Here is a 23177-nt window from a genome sequence, read left to right on the forward strand (position 1 = left end):
TCAAGCTCTTGACTTAAGTGGATCAATCAAGTGGAGGAATTCAGGAATATAAGGCAAACTCCACAGACTTCAGACTGGGGGGGGGGGGGGGTCAGAAGCAAACATTAGAGTAGGTGTGAGACAGGGGGGACCAAGAACCTTGTCAAATTGTATCACAAATAGCGTTGCAAATTGGCTTAAACTACGATGCGTTGTATTGAATAAGTGTTTATTTGTAACTGCCCTAATTTATTTAACATAGGGAAAATATTCAAGTTAGATACAAGTTCAGTGGTAACCCCCTACAAGGAATATATTTTGTTTAAAGCGGATTTCTCTACAATTATATTTGGAGAACAGCAAAAAAAGAAGCAACATTTACTCCAGCCATTCTCACCTTGGCTGCTGTAGCTTCATTCACCTCAGTCGATAAAGGACAAACACATGCCATAAAGCAATTATGCCTCGATCAGACCGACAGCGTCACTGCGTTTTGGTACACCAGAAGTACATTAATTTCCAATGGAACGCTGCGTTTGCCTTGCAGAATTGCATTCTGTGTTCTGTGTGGCGCATACATTGGATTTATCCAACGAATGCATCAAACTGTTTGCATAGACTTAGTAGTAAAAGGTGAATGTTGAACTTTTGTTGCACACATATCCAGTAAAATGTTGGATTACATAATGAAAAAAGTTTGACTGCAGAATTTATTACGCAGTATTGATGCAATGAGGCTGTCGGCCTGATAGCTGCTACACACTAGCTCTGCACTGGGATTAAAAACTAGTTGAGTTTCCTGTCAACTCAACCAGCAGTTACCTAGCCACCTTCCTGCTCTGCGCTGCTTTCCACAAATCAATTGAGAGACATTGCACTGTTCAGTGTTCCCTCACTGTAGCCAAGCTCTCCATAGTCCTAAAGCCAGCCAGCCAATCACAGCTTTTGCGCCCACTCCAAGGCATCCGCATGGTCCTAAAGCCAGCCACAATAAATTGCCTGAACAAACACATTGGGGGGGGGCACTAAGGGTGGCCAATCATATTTTAGGGGTGGCATGCCCCCCCTCTGGTGCTGCCCCTGAGCAGGCCTACCTGTATTTCTCCTGTTATAGGATGAGGCTGAGGCTTTAGCACTTGAACATCTGCTGCGGACTGAAAAACAAACCAAGTATCGATTATACACTCTGTTTATACCGATATCAGTCTCATTGATACATGTTCACACACTCTACATTAACAAACACCCACACTGCCATGAGAAGCCCTGCTTGTAGTGTGGCCTCTGGTCTGCCTGAAAAGTTCAGTTACTGTGTCCATCATACTATGGTTTTAAGTAGCAGTAGGTTGGCTAGAGCCCCTGTGTAGGATAGCTATTGTCAGATGACAGATAAAGGACCTGTCCTTGTCCTGGAGATGCTGAGTAGAGCTTTCTGAATGGACTCTATAAGATGTATTCTAGTTGTCAATTTGTTGAGGTAATCTGAAGAGATTTCACCCCATGCTTCCTGAAGCACCTCCCACAAGTCAGAGAAGGTTAATTCAGTTAATTGAGATGCAGTATACTACATAATCTACCTATCATAGAAAGTAGTTAATCTCTCTCTCTCTCTCTCTCTCTCTCTCTCTCTCTCTCTCTCTCTCTCTCTCTCTCTCTCTCTCTCTCTCTCTCTCTCTCTCTCTCTCTCTCTCTCTCTCTCTCTCTCTCTCTCTCTCTCTCTCTCTCTCTCTCTCTCTCTCTCTCTCTCTCTCTCTCTCTCTCTCTCTCTCGCTCTCTCTCTCTCAATATTCATATATATATATATATATATATATACACACTACCAGTCAAAAGTTTGAATACACCTACTCATTCATTTAAACAAATCATAATATATTTTATATTTGAGATTCTTCAAATAGCCACCATTTGCCTTGATGACAGCTTTGCACACTCTTGGCATTCTCTCAACCAGCTTCACCTGGAATGCTTTTCCAACAGTCTTGAAGGAGTTCCCACATATGCTGAGCACTTGTTGGCTGCTTTTCCTTCACTCTGCCATCCGACTCAACCCAAACCATCTCAATTGGGTTGAGGTCGGGGGATTGTGGAGGCCAGGTCATCTGATGCAGCTCTCCATTACTCTCCTTCTTGGTCAAATAGCCCTTACACAGCCTGGAGGTGTGTTGGGTCATTGTCCTGAGTGTTATTTAATAGTTTTGATGTCTTCACTATTATTCTACAATGTAGAAAACAGTAAAAATAAAGAAAAAACCCTTGAATGAGTAGGTGTTCTAAAACTTTTGACCAGTAGTGTATACCATGCATGTTTCTCTATAATTAGACTGTCATGTTTCTGTGATCCACAATGCAGCCACAGCAGTTGACCTTGACCTCTCCCCACACGCACGCACACACACATGTACAGCATTTGTGAACTATTAATCATGAACTCACCAGCCATATGGCTGTAATAACACACTCTACAGGGAGCTATGGGCTCTCAGTATCATAATGTACTACTAGTGAAGGTAGTACCTTGGCGCTGTGGCGTTGTTTCTTGTTGATGGCTGGGGAGGCAGGCTGGCCGGGGCTGGGGACAGCACTAGAGCTGGCCGATGCATTGCCTGAGTGTAACAGAGCTGAGCGGTCCAGGGCAGAGAGGACCCCTACTCCTCCTGGCCCCCCCACCCCCATTCCTACCCCCATCCCCATCCCAGGGGCCTGCTGTTGGGAAACCTTCTGCAGCTCTGCAGCCAGCTGCTTAGGGTCCACTCCTGGCGAACACTGCCTGTCACCTACACATATACACATATACACACACACACACACACACACACACACACACACACACACACACACACACACACACACACACACACACATAGTTACATTCACAATGATGCATTATAAAGTTACATAAACATTATGATACATTATAACAACAAAGTGCAATAGACATGATGAAGCATTATAACAATGTAGTGGTGTACCAGGCTTCAGCTGGGCATGGTTCTCCAGGGCCTGGGGATGCTCAGGGTCAGACAGCATGTTCAGGTCACTGAGAGAGGGACAGGAAGGTCAAATTTAGTTCTCATCTAAATTAAGATAAGAGGATAAGAGGAGAGATGGATGAGAAAGGAGAGACAGCGATGAGGAGTAAGATGTTTGACTCACAGTCTCACACAGAGGTCAGTCTCTGCACACGGCTGACCCATAATGCACTGCACCTCCTCGTAAGTCTTCCCCATCAGAGGAACCCCGTTCCACTCCAACACCTGCATTCCTACAGAGAGAGAGAGACAGAGAGTGAGAGCGAGAGAGAGAGAGAGAGAGAGAGTAATCTGAGAGCATAACGTAACAACACTTAACCCTTCATAATATCACGCTTATCTCTGCTTAATTTGGTTTATGTCTGTTTATGACACATGATTCAAACTGCTATGGCACCACAGATCAATTCTCGATCCTGCAGTCAGGGTCTTGAGACAAGCTCAGACTACAGACACCTTGGTCTCAATGCATCGCAGAACACAAAACACAACCCAACCAAGCTTAGCTCAGGCAGAAATGTCTTACTCCTGGGCCTCCCAAGTGGCGCAGTGGTCTAAGGCACTGCATCACAGTGCTAGCTGTGCCACTAGAGATCCTGGTTCGATGTCCAGGCTCTGTCGCAGCCGGCCGCGACCGGGAGACACATGGGGGGATGCACAATTGGCCCAGCGTTGTCCAGGGATGTTCTTGTCCCATCGCGCACTAGCGACTCCTGTGGCAGGCCGGGTGCAGTGCATGCTGACTCTGTCACCAGGTGTACGGTGTTTCCTCCGACACATTGGTGCGGCTGGCTTCCGGGTTAAGTGGGGTGTGGCTCAGTTGGGTTGTGTTTCAGAGGACACACAACTCTTGACCTTCGCCTCTCCCGTTGGGACAAGACTGTAACTACCAATTGGATACCACGTAAAAGGGGGTAAAATACCCCAAAATAAAAAAAAGTCTTACTCCTTCTCAAGAGTTGGCTCTACCTCTTTTAAGAATACCACTGCCTTTCATTTCATTGACTAGAGCAGTGGTTCCCAACCTTTTTCGCTTACTGTCCCATCTACTGATTTTTGCTCTGCCCGGAGTACCCCATAAGTACCCCCCTCGTGCATTTTACCAGTAACCGTATTGTCTCATGGGTCTTCTTAAGTACCCCCTGTGGATAGGCCAAGTACCCCCAGGGGGTCCTAGTATCCCTGGTTGGGAACCACTAGACTAGAGTATATATTTTTCAGGTTCTGGTTCACACAGCAGACAAGACTCAGAGAGCATGACAGAAAGTATACTGTATAGCAGTAAGAGCTGTATGATGGAAATAGAAAGGGAGAAAGTGCACAGTCAAATCAAACCCATGCCAGCCTCGGCGCTGTGGCTGCACTTACACAAATGAAACCTCGTCTTCAGATAAGACTTTTGCTTACGAAGTAACTCGCCAGCTGCTGTGACAACAAAAGATTGAATTAACATATCTCTCTCTCTGTATGTTAGAGAGTCCAGTGAGGGAAACAATTATTTGATCCCCTGGTGATTTTGTACGTTTGCCCACTGACAAAGAAATGATCAGTCTATAATTTTAATGGTAGGTTTATTTGAACAGTGAGAGACAGAATAACAACAAAAAAATCCAGAAAAACGCATGTCAAAAATGTTATAAATTGATTTGCATTTTAATGAGGGAAATAAGTATTTGACCCCCTCTCAATCAGAAAGATTTCTGACTCCCAGGTGTCTTTTATACAGGTAACGAGCTGAGATTAGGAGCACACTCTTAAAGGGAGTGCTCCTAATCTCAGCTTGTTACCTGTATAAAAGACACCTGTCCACCGAAGCAATCAATCAATCAGATTCCAAACTCTCCACCATGGCCAAGACCAAAGAGCTCTCCAAGGATGTCAGGGACAAGATTGTAGACCTACACAAGGCTGGAATGGGCTACAATTCCATCGCCAAGCAGCTTGGTAAGAAGGTGACAACATTTGGTGCGATTATTCGCAAATGGAAAAAACACAGAAGAACTGTCAATCTCCCTCGGCCTGGGGCTCCATGCAAGATCTCACCTCGTGGAGTTGCAATGATCATGAGAACAGTGAGGAATCAGCCCAGAACTACACGGGAGGATCTTGTCAATTATCTCAAGGTAGCTGGGACCATAGTCACTAAGAAAACAATTGGTAACACACTACGCCGTGAAGGACTGAAATCCTGCAGCGCCCGCTAGGTCCCCCTGCTCAAGAAAGCACATATACAGGCACGTCTGAAGTTTGGCAATGAACATCTGAATGATTCAGAGGAGAACTGGGTGAAAGTGTTGTGGTCAGATGAGACCAAAATCAAGCTCTTTGGCATCAACTCAACTCACCGTGTTTGTAGGAGGAGGAATGCTGCCTATGACCCCAAGAACACCATCCCCACCGTCAAACATGGATGTGGAAACATTTTGCTTTGGTGGTGTTTTTCTGCTAAGGGGACAGGACAACTTCACCGCATCAAAGGGACGATGGACGGGGCCATGTACCGTCAAATCTTGGGTGAGAACCTCCTTCCCTCAGCCAGGGCATTGAAAATGGGTTGTGGATGGGTATTCCAGCATGACAACGACCCAAAACACACGGCCAAGGCAACAAAGGATTGCTTTCGTCAAAGAATCCTCCATTTCCAGCAATTACAGCCTTGCAGACCTTTGGCATTCTAGTTGTCAATTTGTTGAGGTAATCTGAAGAGATTTCACCCCATGCTTCCTGAAGCACCTCCCACAAGTTGGATTGGCTTGATGGGCACTTCTTACGTACCATACAGTCAAGCTGCTCACACAAAAGCTCAATAGGGTTGAGATCGGGTGACTGTGCTGGCCACTCCATTATAGGCAGAATACCAGCCGACTGCTTCTTCCCTAAATCGTTTTTGCATAGTTTGGAGCTGTGCTTTGGGTCATTCTCCTGTTGTAGGAGGGAATTGGCTCCAATCAAGCACCGTCCACAGGGTATGGCATGGCATTGCAAAATGGAGTGATAGCCATCCTTCTTCAAGATCCCTTTTACCCCGTACAAATATCCCACTTAACCACCACCAAAGCACCCCCAGACCATCACATTCACAAGCATTGCCTCCACCATGCTTGACAGACGGCATCAAGCACTCCTCCAGCATCTTTTAATTTAGTCTGCGTTTCACAAATGTTCTTCTTTGTGATCCGAACAACTCAAACGTCGATTCGTCTGTCCATAACACTTTTTTACAATCTTCCTCTGTCCAGTGTCTGTGTTCTTTTGCCCATCTTAATCTTTTCTTTTTATTGGCCAGTCTGAGATATGGCTTTTTCTTTGCAACTCTGCCTAGAAGGTCAGCATCCCGGAGTCGCCTCTTCACTGTTGACGTTGAGACTGGTGTTTTGCGGGTACTATTTTAATGAAGCTGCCAGTTGAGGACCTGTGAGGCGTCTGTTTCTCAAACTAGACACTCTAATGTATTTGTCCTCTTGCTCAGTTGTGCACCGGTGCCTCCCACTCCTCTTTCTATTCTGGTTAGAGCCAGTTTGTGCTGTTCTGTGAAGGGAGTAGTACACAGCGTTGTACGAGATCTTCCGTTTCTTGGCAATTTCTCGCATGGAGTAGACTTCATTTCTCAGAACAAGAATAAACTGACGAGTTTCAGAAGAAAGTTCTTTGTTACTGGCCATTTTGATTCTGTAATCGTACCCACAATTGCTGATGCTCCAGATACTCAACTAGTCTCAAGAAGGCCAGTTTTATTGCTTCTTTAATCAGCACAACAACTGTGCTAACATACTTGCAAAAGGGTTTTCTAATGATTAATTAGCCTTTTAAAATGATAAACTTGGATTAGCAAACACAACGTGCCATTGGAACACAGGACTGATGGTTGCTGATAATGGGCCTCCGTACGCCTATGTAGATATTCCATAAAAAATCAGCCGTTTCCAGCTACAATAGCCATTTACATTACAAATGTCTACTCTGTATTTCTGATCAATTTGATGTTATTTTAATGGACAAAAAAATATATATATACACACAGTACCAGTCAAAAGTTTGGACACACCTACTCATTGCAGGCTTTTTCTTTATTTTTACTATTTTCTACATTGTAGAATAATAGTGAAGACATCAAAACTATGAAATAACACATATGGAATCATGTAGTAACCAAAAATGTGCTAAACAAATCACAATATATTTTACATTTCATATTCTTCTGGGTAGCCACCCTTTGCCTTGATGACAGCTTTGCACACTCTTGGCATTCTCTCAAATAGCTTCATGAGGAATGCTTTTCCAACTGTTTTGAAGGAGTTCCCACATATGCTGAGCACTTGTTGGCTGCTTTTCCTTCACTCTGCGGTCCAACTCATCCCAAACCATCTCAATTGGGATGAGGTCAGGTGATTGTGGAGGCCAGGTCATCTGATGCATCACTCCAACACTCTCCTTCTTGGTCAAATAGCCCTCACACAGCCTGGAGGTGTGTTTTGGGTCATTGTCCTGTTGAAAAACAAATGATAGTCCCACTAAGCGCAAACCAGATGGGATAGCGTATCGCTGCAGAATGCTCTGGTAGCCATGCTGGTTAAGTGTGCCTTGAATTCTAAATAAATCACTGACAGTGTCACCAGCAAAGCACCCCCACACCTCCTCCTCCATGCTTCACGGTAGGAACCACACATGCGGAGATCATCCGTTCACCTACTCTGCGTCTCACAAAGACACAGCGATTGGAACCAAAAATCTCCAATTTGAACTCATCAGACCAAAGGACAGATTTCCACCGTTCTAATGTCCATTGCTCGTGTTTCTTGGCCCAAGCAAGTCTCTTCTTCTTAGTGGTGTCCTTTAGCAGTGGTTTCTTTGTAGCAATTCGACCATGAAGGCCTGATTCACGCAGTCTCCTCTGAACAGTTGATGTTGAGATGTGTCTGTTACTTGAACTCTGTGAAGCATTTATTCGGGCTGCAATCTGAGGTGCAGATAACTCTAATGAACTTATCCTCTGTAGCAGAGGTAACTCTGGTTCTTCCTTTCCTGTGGCTGTCCTCATGAGAGCCAGTTTCATCATAGCGCTTGATGGTTTTTGCGACTGCACTTGAAGAAACTTTCAAAGTTCTTGAAATGTTCCGGATTGACTGACCTTCATGTCTTGAAGCAATGATGGACTGTCATTTTTCTTAGTTTATTTGAGCTGTTCTTGCCATAATATGGACTTGGTTTTTTACCAAATAGGGCTATCTTCTGTATACCACCCCTACCTTGTCACAACACAACTGCTTGGCTCAAACACATTAAGAAGGAAATACATTCCTTTTAACAAGGCACACCTTTTGGTTACTACATGATTCCATATGTGTTATTTCATAGTTTTGATGTCTTCACTATTATTCTACAATGTAGAAAATAGTACAAATAAAGAAAAACCCTGGAATGAGTAGGTGTGTCCAAACTTTTGACTGGTACTGTATATATATATATATATATATATATATGTTAGACAAAAACAAACAAGTAAATGTTCTGCCACAATTAGAATACACTGAGATATTTACTCTATCTACATAATTATCTCCACAATCTGTATAAAGCTAAATACAATTATAAACTGTAGGGGATTGTAGGGAGATGGCATATGCAGAGAGAGAAAATGTGTGTGTGTTTGTGTGTGTGCACGCACGCGTTTGTGTGTTTGTCCTTCAAACTCCTCTCTCAGAAAAGTCAAGGCTGTCCCATGTTGCTAGTGTTACTGCCAGGGTGTGACGTCACCGCATCTGAACTGAGAGTGACAGCAAGAGGGAGTAGATTAACCCTATCTCATCCTCAGAAACATCCCTAACTGCAGTGGATTACGCTATAGAACCATAATGAACCAGGCTTTCCCTCTGGTTTAACCCAGGAGGGCTGGATGCAGAGACACGTCCTACATGTGAGAGTAAATCCCTGAAATCTATCAGTGGGAGAATGCTACCGTCCTACACATCGTTCAGGATGTCTGGTAATTACGGTGGTGTGTTCTGAAGTCTCTTCTACTTTGTTATATTCTGCCTGTAGCGTGTACTAGTCTCTGTGCTTCAGAAAGGAGGGTTGTACAGTAATATGACGGACGGAAGCAGAAAGAGGGCGAGGGGGGCTAAATACCGTGTGTGTGTGTGTCAGTGTGTGTGTGCATGTGTGTGTGTACAGGACTCTGAACAGCTTCTACCCCCAAATCATAAGAATGCTAAATAGTTAGTTAAATAGTTAACCAAATAGCTACCTGGACTATCTGCATCAACCCTTTTTTGACTCATCACATACGCTGCTGCTACTGTTTATTATCTTTCACTTTATTCCTAGTTATATGTACATAGTGCATCTACCTCAATTACCTCGTACCCCTGCACATCGACTCGGTACTGGTACCCCGTGTATATAGCCAAGTTATCGTTACTCATTGTGTATTTATTATTACTTTAATTATTACGTGTTTTACTTTTCTATTATTTATTTATTTTCTTTCTCTCTGCATTGTTGGGAGAGGCCCTTAAGTAAGCATTTCACTGTTAGTCTACACTTGTTGTTTATGAAGCATGTGAGTGTTTGTGTGAACATGTGTGTTTGTTGGAGAGAGAGTGAGAGAGGGAGAGAGAGAGAGATAGTGAGGGAGAGAGAGAGATAGAGAAAGAGCGAGTGAGAGTGAGAGAGAGATTGAGAGAGAGAGAGAGAGCGCGAGAGAGGGGGATAGAGAGAGAGAGAGAGAGGGAGACAGGGAGAGAGGGAGGCAGAGAGAGAGAGAGATTGAGAGAGAGAGCGAGAGAGAGCAAGAGAGAGAGAGAGAGAGAGAGAGAGAGAGAGAGAGAGAGAGAGAGAGAGAGAGAGAGAGAGAGAGAGAGAGAGAGAGGGATGAGACAAAGGGAGAGAGTGTGTGTGACTGTGTGTGTGCTAAATACAGAATAATGGCTAATACGTTGCTGCATTGCGAAGGGGCAGAGTGAGTTGACAAAGCTTTTTTTCTGGCTCTCAGAGAATGAGACATGACAGACACACACGTTCAGGCACTCAAACACAAACACACATACACACACAAACACCCTCTTATCTCTCTCTGGCGCACAGAGCTTGGCAAAGACATTCACATTGAGCTGACAGTGGCCTGATATTATTATTATACTAATAGATTTCTGCTTAAATCAGTAGCTAATCTGCTCTGAGATGAAATATGATATTGAGAAGTCTATCTCGTCCAGAACACGTGTGAAATAATCAACATACCTCATCCAGCTTAACTCAGACAAATTGAAATGCATACAACATGCGCTTATGAGTTATGATATTGCTATATAAGAATGTTAATCATTGTTTCTTTCAAATGTCACTTTCATTTTCTTTCCGCACGGATTAACATCCCACTATAATGACGTTGCCATTGGCTATAGCCCACAGTATTTTCTCAATCTTAAATCAGACTGTGTCCCTGTATGAACAGAGATGACTAATCTGTTGTTCTCTCCTCCTTCTCTTGCTCCACTTATACCTTACACAAGCACATGTGCACACACACTTACCTTCCACCACTTTCCCTGTCTGTTCGGCCACTCCTCCGGGCGTAACCTTGGCCATGTAGGCTCCTATCTCGCCACGACTCCCAGGAATCTCCTTTCCTCCCACCACACGGATCCCCAGGCCATTCCCTGCAGGGAACACATATATATATATCAATGGACAATATACAGTATAATAATATATCAATGGCCATATTGGAAATCCATGAGATGATCCTATTACTATCATTAATGAGCAGATATCTACATAATAGAGAATATTTGCTGTATTCTACTCTACCTGAGACACTGGTGTCCTTGGGGTCTCTCTGCAGTTTTAGCCGGGTGTGAGGGAACACATAGGGAATCAGCTTAATCTGGGGGAGGCACACAGACAACTGTCATGGTACAGTACATGGAGTACAACTGAGCTAAAGACAACATGAACAAAACAGGCACTATCAATGTATATTTCATGAGGGAAAGATGGATATAGCAGTTTATTTATTAAATACAGTTGACTAATTTAGACTTATCCTATCCAGCTCCTCTCACCTGTCTCCTGTCCAGAGGCTGTCCGTTTTCCCGATGTTGTCTCTCTGCAGGCTTATCAAACCAGTCAGTGTCCTCCCTCCTCAGGTGGTACGCTGCACAGGGACAGAGACCGGGGCAGGGGGACACAGGGGTGGAGGGGACAGGGACACAGACAGAGAAGGGATACTCAATTGTCAAACCCTTTATAAGCAGGATGGATGCCCAACTCCAAATCAACCACTAGCCTCTAGCCACGGACCATATATGCACTTAATGTAGATCTAAAGTTATTTGCAATATTGTAATAACTCCAAATCACTCTCTGATAGGCTTGGCGGAGTTTACGTGATGTGGATGATCAGATCTACACAAGTGCCTTGGGGTGGGAGCTAGGTGGCAATGTGAAATTGGGCATAAGTAGCACCCCCTTACAATACTTTATAAACACATCCTTCGCTCCATGTCTACTGCTCTTAAGTGATCAGTGATCAAAGCTGCCTGGAGAGGTGAAGGAAGCGTGGTAGAATGCCAGCTACTGTCCCTTCCCCAGTACTATCAGATCAGTGACCATTTTAGAGACTAGATGGGGATGGATGTATTTGAACTAGGTATGGCATGCAGAGGTCCCCTGTGTGTGTGTGTGTGTGTGTGTGTGTTTGTGTGTGTGTGTGTGTGTATGTGTGTGTGCGTGTGTGTGTGTGTGTGCATGCGTGTGTGTGTTTGTGTGTATGTGTGTGTAGATTAACAGGTCATGCATAGAGAGAGTGAAACATCTCCACAGTGGGTCAGGGCCACAGCAGACATACTTTAGGTGGAAGTGGAGGAGAGTGTCTTTCCCAGTCACAGTACAATTCCCTTTGCCCTGAGACAGTGAGGTAGTACAGGGTGTTATCAGGGTGATCTTACAGCATGATCAGTGTTGCATCTATCATTCTGTGAGAGACCCTCGACACATACTTACGTAGTATTCAGACATACCACTGTTGTGGTAACACATGTATGTAATGCAAATGTGAGCTGTATCTGAGCGACCTTGCAATAGTGCATGAACATGAATTCCAGAAATGGGTTTGATATACATTATATATACAAAAGTATGTGGACACCCCTTCAAATTAGTGTATTTGTCTATTTCAGCCACAATCTCCATAGACAAAAATTGGCAGCAGAATGGCCGTACTGAAGAGCTCAGTGACTTTCAATGTGGCACCGTCATAGGATGCCAACAAGTCAGTTTGTCAAATTTCTGCCCTGCTAGAGCTGCCCCAGTCAACTGTAAGTGCTGATATTGTGAAGTGGAAACGTCTAGAAACGGCTCAGCCGTGAAGTCGTAGGCCACTCAAGCTCACAGAATGAGTGCTGTCCACAGTTGCAACACTGACTACCGAGTTCCAAACTGCCTCTGGAAGCAAAGTCAGCACAAGAACTGTTCGCCGGGAGCTTCATGAAATTGGTTTCCATGGCCGAGCAGCCGCACACAAGCCTAAGATCACCATGCGCAATGCCAAGCGTCACCTCGAGTGGTGTAAAGCTCACTGCCATTGGACTCTGGAGCAGTGGAAACGCGTTCTCTGGAGTGATGAATCACGCTTCACCATCTGGCATTCCGAGGGACAAATCTGGGTTTGGCAGATGCCAGGAAAACACTACCTGCCCCAATGCATAGTGCCAACTGTAAAGTTTGGTGGAGGAGGAATAATGGTCTGGGGTTGTTTTTCATAGTTTGGGCTAGGCCCCTTAGTTCCAGTGAAGGGAAATCTTAACGCAACAGCATACAATGATATTCTAGATGATTCTGTGCTTCCAACTTTGTGGCAACAGTTTGGGGAAGGCCCTTTACTGTTTTAGCATGACAATGCACCCATGCACAAAGCGAGGTCCATACATAAATGGTTTGTCGAGATCGGTGGGGAAGAACTTGACTGGCCTGCACAGAGCCCTGACTTCAACCCCATCGAACACCTTCGGGATGAATTGGAATGCCGACTGCGAGCCAGGCCTAATCGCCCAACATCGATGCCTGACCTCACTAATGCTTGTGTGGCTGAATGGAAGCAACTCCCCGCAGCAATGTTCCAACATCTAGTGGAATGCCTTCCCAGAAGAGTGGAGGCTGTTATAGCAGCAAAGGGGGGACCAACTCCATATTAATGCCCATGATTTTGGAATGAGATGTTCGACAAGCAGGTGTCCACATACTTTTGGTTGTGTAGTGTATGTACAGAACCATTTAAATGTGGGTCATTCCAGATATGGATTGGTTAACCACTACAGTATATGATATGTTTACAGTACATTGCCATTGAGATATGGGTCATTCCATGATGAGTTTGATATGTGTAAAGTACCATCCAAATATGGGTCATTCCAGAAATGGGTCTGATATGTTTGTGTGCACGATACCATCTACATCTGGTCATTGAGCACCATGGGGCATGGGGTGTTGTTGGGTGGAGGCAGACATTGTCTAAGCTACATGGGGTTGGGATGTGGTCTGGATTAGACCGTTCACACTGCAGCTCTCACCTTCTATGTTCCAGTTGGGGCCTCCGGCTGGGGTGTAAAGTTATACGTTTTAGAAATGGCTACAACACAACGTCAATGAATCTAAGACTTATTCAGTGGGCTACGTCTCCATCCACTTATACTGTATATCACATGCACTGAACTAAATCTATGTCAGCACATGCTTTGTAAGCAAATAAATACATCTTATAACATTATAGTCTTTCGGGGAGTTTGCATTTCTAAAGCGAAGCGCATGAAAGATGTATGTCATAATAGCAATTGTAGAATAATTGTAAAATGATCTACAACAAATACATGGGTATTTACTAATATATCATCAAATGCATAGCATTGAGTTAGATACTGTAAAGTCACATGGGGACTAAAGCAGTCTAAATATTAAAGGTAGACTCAGCTATATGACATCACAGTGGGGGGACTTCTTTGCTCTTGCCAATTGGCGCCTTTCCTTGAGGCACGGCTGGGTATCATATTGCGGAGTGTCCATTTAACATGGTGCTGCTGTATTAGTGGAGGGCAGGCAACAGGGCCAGTGGTGAGGAACTAAACTAGAATACTCTACCGTGTCTGATACTCTCATGAAAGATTCTGGGATCATCTCTGTTCAGTGTCAGCATGGAGTCAGTTAGGGCTGGAACCAAGGCAGATAGACACTCTTATTTATGTGGGGTCATATTTGTGTCTACTGCTGATCAACTACTCACCAGTCTGTCATTGGGTTCAGTTGTATAGTACATTTCAAACACTACTCTATGAATTTCTAAGAAAAAATGCTATCTAAAATGAATCCACTTGCATATGAATGTTTATAGGTCTGTGTGTTTCTGCTTGTAAAAAATAAAATAAAATACATATGTAAAGTTAAATGGTGGTCATCCTGAAACTGACTACCCTATGCCAGGCCGATAGAAGCATAGGAACAGAAGCAGAGGGGCATATTTAGGAGGGTGGTCCTGCTTAGTAAACACTTAAATGGATACTTCAGAATTTTGGCAACGAGGCCCTTTATCTACTTCCCAGAGTCAGATGAACGCGTGGATACCATGTTTATGTCTTTTCATGCATATTCAAGGAAGTTGCTAACAAGCGTTAGCACAATGACTGGAAGTCTATGATAACTGCTAGCATGCTTCCAGTCATTGTGCTAATGCTAGTTAGCATTGGCTCGTGAAACTACATCTAACTTCCTTCATACTGGATTCTGAGACATAACATTTTTATCCATGAGTTCATCAGACTCTATGGAAGGTGTTAAAGGGCTTCATTGCCAAAATCCCAAAGTATCCCTTTAAGATAGAAGGAAGGACAGCTGTAATTTCACACTTACTCCCCAGGAGGAGATGGGGAGAGAACACATTAATATGCTGCCAATCAGAAGAGAGCATGCACATTTACAGTCCCTTAGAAACATTCACAGCAACCAACATTCATAGCAACCAACGTCATGCAAAATATGATTTAAAGCTTTATTGAAATGGAAACTCAAACACATTTTATCTCACAGCAACATGCATGAATACAAAATGGAAAATACCCAAGATGGACAGGGATGAATATGCTATAAATAACTATGTGTGGTGTGAGTATCATAAAATATCCTGTATGTCTACTATCAACATGGGTTCAAATCTAAAACTCAAATACACAAACAAATAATCTACAACTACATAATCCTTAGGGAAAAAATGTAATTGCATTGCTATATACATTTGAGTATAGTGCTCTCTGTATTACTACTGCTTTAATAGTACATGTGTGTATTGCTGGCCAGGAGACAAAGTGAGGGAGGCAGGTATTCTATATAAATGGCTGACTGCATCGTTTGAACAATTACAGTAAGTAGACCCAGACCCACACATAGTGATTCAGCATTAGGCCTTTAAAATGGCTGCTGCCAGCGGGCCAAGCTCCACAATAGCTCCAAGGGTGCTTGGAAAAGTAAATATACTGTATGTCTATCTAAAGGCCTGACATACTTCCTGCAAGATCCAGATAACATTTTCTGTCTGGAGAAGTAGAGGGAAAAGGAGAAGAAAAAGGAGGAGAGGGAAGGAGTGGTGTAAATCGCTCTGGATAAGAGCGTCTGCTAAATGACTAAAATGTAATGTAAATGTAGATGAAGGTGCCTATAGGCTATAGACAGCACCCAGATGTTAGCGACAGCTTACCGGATACTGTTGCATATTCATTAGTCTCCCACTCATTCAAATATATAATCGCCCTCTTTTCTTTCTCTTCAAAAGCAGTACTCAGAGGCACTTAAAGTGTGTGTTATTTATGATCACATATTATCCACTATTGGTACATCTCTGTTCTGTATGGTTTAAAGAAGCCCTGTATCTCATAATACACATTTGGTCAGTGATGAAAGCAGGAAACCAACATGTAAAAGAAGAGAAGAGAACTGGAGCATGCTAATAACATCACAGATAGTTAACAACACAGACATGCTGTCTCATACATAACATCAACAGTATTATGTATCAGTAAAGAAAATAAATAGTGTTGCATGCAGACATCAAACAAAACAGAAACAGCAACCAGAACAAAACACAAACACAGTTATGTGACAAAAGCCAGAAAATATGTGAAATAACAAGTGATAAGGAGCCTTCTCAGGCAGACATAAACACAGTCAGGAGCATGCGGTAGCTGCATGACAGCCTCAGGAGCCATTTACCTTCGCTGTCAGACATGGCTCCCCCCAGGTCGTCCATGATGAAGGCTATGTCTCTGTCGTAGACCCCACTATTTCCCCGTGTAGCCCTGGACTCCTCCCTCATGTGCTGCTGGACCTCCGGCAGGGAGTGGCTTGAGCCAAACTGGTCTCTGGAGTCAGCTGAGATGGGGGGTAGAGGGCCGGCTGAGGCTCTGGCCATGCCCATGGGCTCTCCCACAGGGCTCAGAGGGCTCTCCTCCTCTGAGTTCTGAGCCACGATGGGGATGCGCCCGCGGCTCTGGCTGATAGGCAGGCTGGTGGGCTTGGTCCTGGCCACCCCCGAGCCGAACGCTGCGTCCAATGCCTCTCCCTCGCTCTTCAGCCTGAGAGAGGAGCTGGACAGGTCCCGTTTGATGGACAGATCCAGGCCATAGACGGAAGTGGGGCGGGAGTTGGGTCGGGAGGAGGGGCGAGAGCGCGTGCCGCTGGGGTAGGTGGTGTCGTCCTGTAGGGTAGACCTCATGGTGGGTCCCTCCAGGTCAAGGGACTGGCCCAGGTTCTGGCCCACAGAGCCAGCCAGGTTAGATCCCAGGGAGGAGTCCAGAAACTTCTGCTGCTCAGACAGGTTCTTCCTCAGGCCAAAGGTGATCTCATCCTGGAGCAGTCTGGCTCGCGTGGACAGGTTGGTGACAGAAGAGGCTCCAGAGCCCAGGAAGCTGCTGTAGTCCGGCTCCAGGACTCTGCTCTCCTGGATGGAGGAGAACTTGGTTATCTTGGGGTCCAACAGGGCTGCCTTTTTCTGGTTCTTTATCTGTTTCTGGTAGAGCACAGCGGCAGGGAGCTGCTTAGCAGCTTGTTTCTCCAGAGTCAGCCGGCTGATGCTGTACTTGTCAGCCTTAGGGAAGTGTCTGTAGCTGGGGTCAGTGGGAAGGTACTGGGGCATGCCCAGGCCTGAGAGGTGCTCCAGACCCTCTGTCCCTCGTCTAAACTCCTGCTTTATCTGTTGCTTCAGGAGCTTCAGCTCATAGGGCTCCTCCATAGAGTCCTCCTCTCCTTTACCGTAGCTATGCAAACGCGAGTTACCAAGGAACTCTGCAACCTAAACAAAGACAATACAATAATTTATCATCATCGTCAGCACAACACCCAAGTGAACAGGCAAATGCGGTATAGCAAAATACAGATTTAAAAAAAAACTGAGCAAAATACAGTGACATACAATATGTAACAAAACCCACATGCCACAGAAGAACATCTACTGTTTAAATATCAGTTACCTCTGCAGTGCGCCTGGCCTCAGCAGCCCGGAGCAGCCTGTCAGCCTTAGACAGGTCCTTAACAGGCAGACTGAACCCTGAGCCCAGCCCTGCAGAGCCCAGCACTGTAGAGCCTTTAGTCAGCTGCTCTATGTCCTCTATCAGAACATAGTTCCTGGCATTGTGGTGGTCGATGTCAGCGTAGAAAGACTCAGCAGATATACTAGACATGGGGCTGGAGGCCATGCTCCTCTCCTCCAGGCCCATCCTCAGTTCCAGGCTGCCGTACTTCCCCACGCCATACCCCCCCTCGCTGGAGGAGGGTACGATGATCATAGGCTGGTTCCGGATCACCTCGTAGTTGGTGGTGTTCTTGGACTGGTAGCCTGAGGACTGGGTCTGCTGGTGGGAGTGGGAGGCCTGGGGGTAGGACAGGCTGGGCACAGAGGAGTAGACTGACTGACTCTGGTAGGGGTGCTGCTGGTACAGGGTCTGCTGGGGGTAGTGGCTGGTGGCCTGGGTCTGGGGGATATACTGGGCGTAGTGGGAGTAGGGACTGGTCAGAGTGGAGTACTGGGAGTCAGCCTCAGTTTGAGGGGGAATGAACTGGTCGAACTCTGACTGGGGAGCTGTCCTGGGTCTCTCCAGGCCGTGGCTGCTCCCTCTGGTCTCCCTGATGTTGCTGACCTCACTGTCCGACATGTAGTCTCTCTCCTCAGCCACACCCTGCAGGTAGGCCCTCTCCCTCTTCTCCCTCTCCTGCAGCAGGGCATCCTTACGACGGTTGATGCCCATCTCCAGGTACCTGTTAGAAGGAGAAGATGGGATTGGATTTATATGGTGATTTCCAAGTGCTAAAAATGTGGAATCACTTCATACACACCAAAGTGTTGTACTCATCTAAAGCATGTTATTGTATTGTAAATCAGAACTGGTTCTATATTGACTTGCCTGGTTCACAAATGGTTAAGTTAATAAATTACCTCAGCTTGGCATCAATCTCCTTCTCCTCCTCGTCTAGCTCGGCCTGTTTCCTGCGGAGCTTGGATGACTCTCTCTCCACCAGATCCAGCTCCTTGTCGATGTCCTGCAGGATCTTGGCCCGGGCCATGGTGGTGTGACGGCCGAGCCGTCGGCGCGCTGAGTTGGTGCTGTAGCCTGACGGGCCAGTCAGAGGGTCATCCTCCGGGGGAGGGTTGGGAAGGGTCCTCTTCACCTTCTTTCCAGTGCCTGATGGAGAGCCCTGGCCCTAGGACAGAAGAAAAAGCAATAAGATAAGAGATCAGATTATTGCCAGGTGTATTTTCGACAAAAATGTAAACAGCATGCAATTCATGTGTTTAACTATGCCCACTTTAATGTGGTCATATTTAACACTATCTTATGTTACCAGTATTCTTACTACAGTGACTTACAGAGTAGCTGTTTGAGTAGTGGTAGCCTATCCTGTCCTCGGTGGTGGGGCTGAGAGACTTGGTGTCAGGCAGAGACTTCTTTCCAGGCTTCAGCATCCTAGGGCCGGAGGAAAACCTGGATGGGTCAGTGGTCAGCCTCTTCTGCCCTCCCTCCATGGCCTTACTCGGGGACAGGGGGGACACGGGAGAGTAAAGCACCTTGGGGGACTTGGGGGCAAGGTCTGCCTTCAGGTAGGCGCTGTAGCCCACCTCTACGGGCGAGTGGCGCCTGGGGTCCGTGTCTGTCTGGCAGCTGAGGCTGCCTCCTCTCTGAGAGTTCTCTGGGGCTGAGATGTGTTTGATGATCTCCACCTTAGTGTCGATCTGGATGCCGGGGCATTTGATGCTCCCAGAGTGGTCGGTCTGGACAGAGATCTCTGCCACAGTCTGGATGGCGATGCTGGAGACCTTAGCGCCACCGTGTTTTCCCTCGCCGCTGTGCTTGCTGGAGCGGGAGCGCCGCCGTGACCTGGTTGGCATGTCCCACTCATCCTCCTGGTCCTCCTCATCATCAGTCTGAACACTGCTGTCTACACCCCTCCTGTTGTTCCTCTTCCTCCTCCCCACATATGTCCTGTCTACTGAGTCCTCATCGTCTGTCTGGACCCCACTGTCCACTATCCTCTTCCCTACCACCCCTGTACCATACCCCTGGTCACCAGGCTGCTTAGACCCTGCTGGCTGTTTCCTACTGAGCTGCAGCTGGTCCTGACCTCCACCCTCTCTCTGACCCTCACTGGTCACATACTGCACCCCACCCATTAGCTGGGTGACAGTGGATGAGGTGGTGGACTCATCCCTAACAGGCCAGTATTGACCGTTATCCCCCACCCCTGCATACTGTGCCTCTAGCAGGTTGTCTGAAGATCCTATGGTACCGTAGTGCTCCTCTAGCTGGTGCTGTAGCTGCACCTGGAGCTGTTGGATCTGCTCTAGCTGTTCCCTCTGCTGGTTGTAGGTCTCCTGCTGTGCTACAAGGTGCGCCTGGTGCTCCTCTTCCTGTTGCATTAACAGCTTCTGTTTCAGAGCCTGTAGAATAGAATAGATTAGATTAGAATAACATAGTTGTCCAGCCAATTGTCCATGTGCTTACAGTAACAGATTACAAACACATTAAAGACAGTGAGCTTGAACAGTGACCACGACACCATACATTAGCACAGGAGACATATACACACACATTCATACCTGTAGCTCCTCCAGCTCCCTCTGCACCATGATCTGCTCCTGCTCGCGGTAGCGTTGGATCTCCTGCCTCTCCCACTCCAGCTCCTCTGCCAGACACAGTTGCTTCAGCTTCTCCAGCTGCAAGAACTCCCTCTCCATCTGATACTGGGTGATCTTGCTGTCGCCCAGGTCGGGGAACATGGGCGACGAGGCCAGGGCCTCCAGAGAGGCTGCGATTGCCTCCAGGGTCTGGTCAGAGTACAGGGCAGGGAAGCCAGTCATGATGTCAGTCAGAGTGTTGGGCAGCAGGTCCTTGGGCAGGCCAGTGTCCAGGCTGATGATCTGGTGGCCAGGGTCGGTGGTGGGGATGAAGCCGTAGGGGTATGGAACTGGGGCTGGCTGCTCCTGGAGGGTGGTGGTAGGGGGTATTGTGGTGCTAAAGATGGACCCTGGCTGAGTGGTAATGGCATATGTAGAAGGAACAGGGGCTGCTATGGAGGAGTATACCATTCCGTCTGAGGATCTAAGGACACTATAAGCAGGGACCTGAGAATATGGAGCAGTGGATATCCCAGTATACGCCCCAGCAGCTTTACTAGTGTAGTCTAGAGCTTCACCTGTCATGATGGGTCCAGAAATGTAGGTTTAAGTCAATGATTAAAACATCATACAGTATATAAATGTTCTGTACAAAATAAAGGCCATGCAGATTTGATTTTGGGAGATCATAGCACTAAGCATGCAAGTATCTCCAGTCTGTCCAGCTAGCACGATGCAAAGCCAAAATATTGTGGAAGAACACGCAGGCATTCGCATGCATCTGTGTAAAAAGAAAGAAAAGACAAAAGGAACAGAACATTGATGGAAATCAAGATAATTTCATAAATCATGCAAAAGTACAGTAAATGCTCATTAAAATCATAATGGAAAACAAACAATGAGGTAAAACAATGTTCAGAGAAATAGGTTTCCATTCAGAAATCAAATTCAAGCAGGTAAAAAGTTGAAAAGAACACAAAACCTAGCAAAGGTGCTGTATTTCTATCATACCAACCTGTGGATATTTTAGCAGCTGTCAGGTCTATTGCACTGTCCGAGGCTACGTTATAGTCATATCCAGTCTTTCCATTATAGAGGAAGTGTCCTGCATCAGCCAGGTTGGTCTCAGACATGGCCTTGCCGTTCAAGACCTTGATGCCATAGACCCCAGCATGATCATACTGGTAGTTGTCGTCTCTGTAGCCGAAGTGGTTGTCAGGCTGGCTAATAACCGGTGGCTGGGTCCTACAGCTCCCTGTGAAGGGTAGCTTGTAGATGACGTCACAGCACACATTTCTCCCAGCTGTCAGATCTATGGGCATCCCATCATCGTCCACGACAGTGGTCACCACAACAGGGCTGGTGCCGGACAGAGCCACCATGGCCCTAAGGGGTCTTGAGGTGGACAGGTCCACGGCCCCTGTCAGCTCTGAGAGCATGGTCCCCCCATTGCTGATAACTGGGGCTATGGTCACTGGAAGCCTGCTATCTACTGTGGAGGCTCCATAGGACAGGTTGATTGGTGTCTCTTTGTCTGTCACCCTACTGACGATAGGCGGAGAATCTACCCGCCTGTATACTATCTGTGCCAGAGGCTCGAATGGTTTGTATGTGGTGAGAGGGAGAGGCATAGAAGCAACATAACCCTGCAGATCTAGAGGCTTTTCTGCTGGCTCGGTGTAGGAGGCAATGGTGGCTGAACAGGTGACGATAGTGATGCTATCAGTGACAACAGACAGCGTGGTGGAAGGGGTGATCTCAGCACTCAGGTTCACTATCTCTGGCTGCACTGCCGTATGTCGGCCACTAGAGTTGCTACAGACGGACTGGCGACTCGATTCCTGAGGCGTCAAGTCCATCCCTGAATCGGTCATCTTTACACCAGCCTTAATGGTGCGGAGGTCAATGGCATCACCGGAATAGATCTTCCCGTTCTGTTTGGGAGAGGGCTGGACTTTAGCCAGTTCTGGCTGGATAGGGATGGCCACTGCGTCTGACGCAGGAACCTGAGGCAGCCTCTCATGGACCACAGACACAGTGGTTCTCTGAACCTCGGTGGTGACCACCTGAGTGACCAGGCTGGGAAGGCTCTCCGGGGGCTGGGCTGAGGTGGAGATAGAGGAGGAGTACACGTGGCTCAGGCTGGACACCACCTTCTCAGGCCCACAGATTTCCTGGCTCTCTATCGACTCCTGGTGGAACTTCCTGGTGATGGTGACTGGAGCCATGGAGACAGTCTGGGGAATCTCCTGGCAAGAGGGAACTGACATTCTCCTGGTGTAGGCTTCAGTTGTAATGACCTCCAGGGGGGTATCATACTCTGATGAGTAACTCAGGAACTCTGATATTTCCTGTGGTGGTTGCACTGCTGAGGGGATGGATCCTCTCCTGTATGGGACTTGGGCAGCATATGCCTCTAGAGGTACCTCTGTCTCTGCAGGCATTGTGATAACCTGGGCCATAGTTAGAAGCTGCTGCATGGTTATAGACGCTCTTCTTGTAGTGGAAATAGCCTCAGTTGTAACCACCTGGATGGGTGTTTCATATTCTGATGGGTAAGTGATTACTTCAGCAAATGTGTATGGTTGTTGTGCTACAGAGGATATGGATGTCCTTCTAGTGGTAGTGGCCTCAGTTGTTATAACCTCCGTAGGGATTTCATACTCTGAAGGCAAAGTCATCACTTCGGCCACTGCTTGTGATTGTGGTGCAGCTGATCGTATTGACGGTATCTCCTGCTGTAATGGCATTACCTCTGCCATGGTTTGTGGTTGCTGCATTTCTAATGGTATTGATGCTCTTCTATAGATATCCTCAGTTGAAACCACCTCTATCAGAGATGGTGACTGATGCATGGTTGAGGGTGTAGCTTCTACATGGACTCGGGTGGCCATAGCTTCAGTAGGTATTTCCTGCTGTAACGGCATTACCTCTGCCATGGTTTGTGGTTGCTGCATTTCTAATGGTACTGATGCTCTGAAAACGACCTCTATTAGTGATGGTGACTGATGCATGGTCAA

The 23177-nt window shown here is 46.4% G+C and overlaps 1 protein-coding gene across 1 annotated transcript in view; it reads right to left on the minus strand.

Moving 5' to 3' along the window:
- The window catches only part of LOC311137502 (protein piccolo-like), a gene marked incomplete at both ends in the record, with an annotated part of 57511 nt that overhangs the window by 29218 nt on the left and 5116 nt on the right, over nucleotides 1-23177 (minus strand). The window contains 15 exons of the mRNA XM_084172032.1: nucleotides 1074-1133; nucleotides 2497-2756; nucleotides 2952-3019; nucleotides 3136-3244; nucleotides 10544-10669; nucleotides 10821-10896; nucleotides 11075-11166; nucleotides 13580-13606; nucleotides 14145-14213; nucleotides 16263-17340; nucleotides 17519-18302; nucleotides 18481-18746; nucleotides 18913-19980; nucleotides 20140-20735; nucleotides 21173-23087. Of these exons, the coding sequence (XP_084028158.1) occupies nucleotides 1074-1133; nucleotides 2497-2756; nucleotides 2952-3019; nucleotides 3136-3244; nucleotides 10544-10669; nucleotides 10821-10896; nucleotides 11075-11166; nucleotides 13580-13606; nucleotides 14145-14213; nucleotides 16263-17340; nucleotides 17519-18302; nucleotides 18481-18746; nucleotides 18913-19980; nucleotides 20140-20735; nucleotides 21173-23087 (6594 nt within the window). The remainder of the gene's footprint in view (nucleotides 1-1073; nucleotides 1134-2496; nucleotides 2757-2951; nucleotides 3020-3135; nucleotides 3245-10543; nucleotides 10670-10820; nucleotides 10897-11074; nucleotides 11167-13579; nucleotides 13607-14144; nucleotides 14214-16262; nucleotides 17341-17518; nucleotides 18303-18480; nucleotides 18747-18912; nucleotides 19981-20139; nucleotides 20736-21172; nucleotides 23088-23177) is intronic.

Source organism: Coregonus lavaretus (genome assembly GCF_964263955.1).
Source record: "Coregonus lavaretus genome assembly, chromosome: 11".
Lineage (NCBI taxonomy): Eukaryota > Metazoa > Chordata > Actinopteri > Salmoniformes > Salmonidae > Coregonus > Coregonus lavaretus.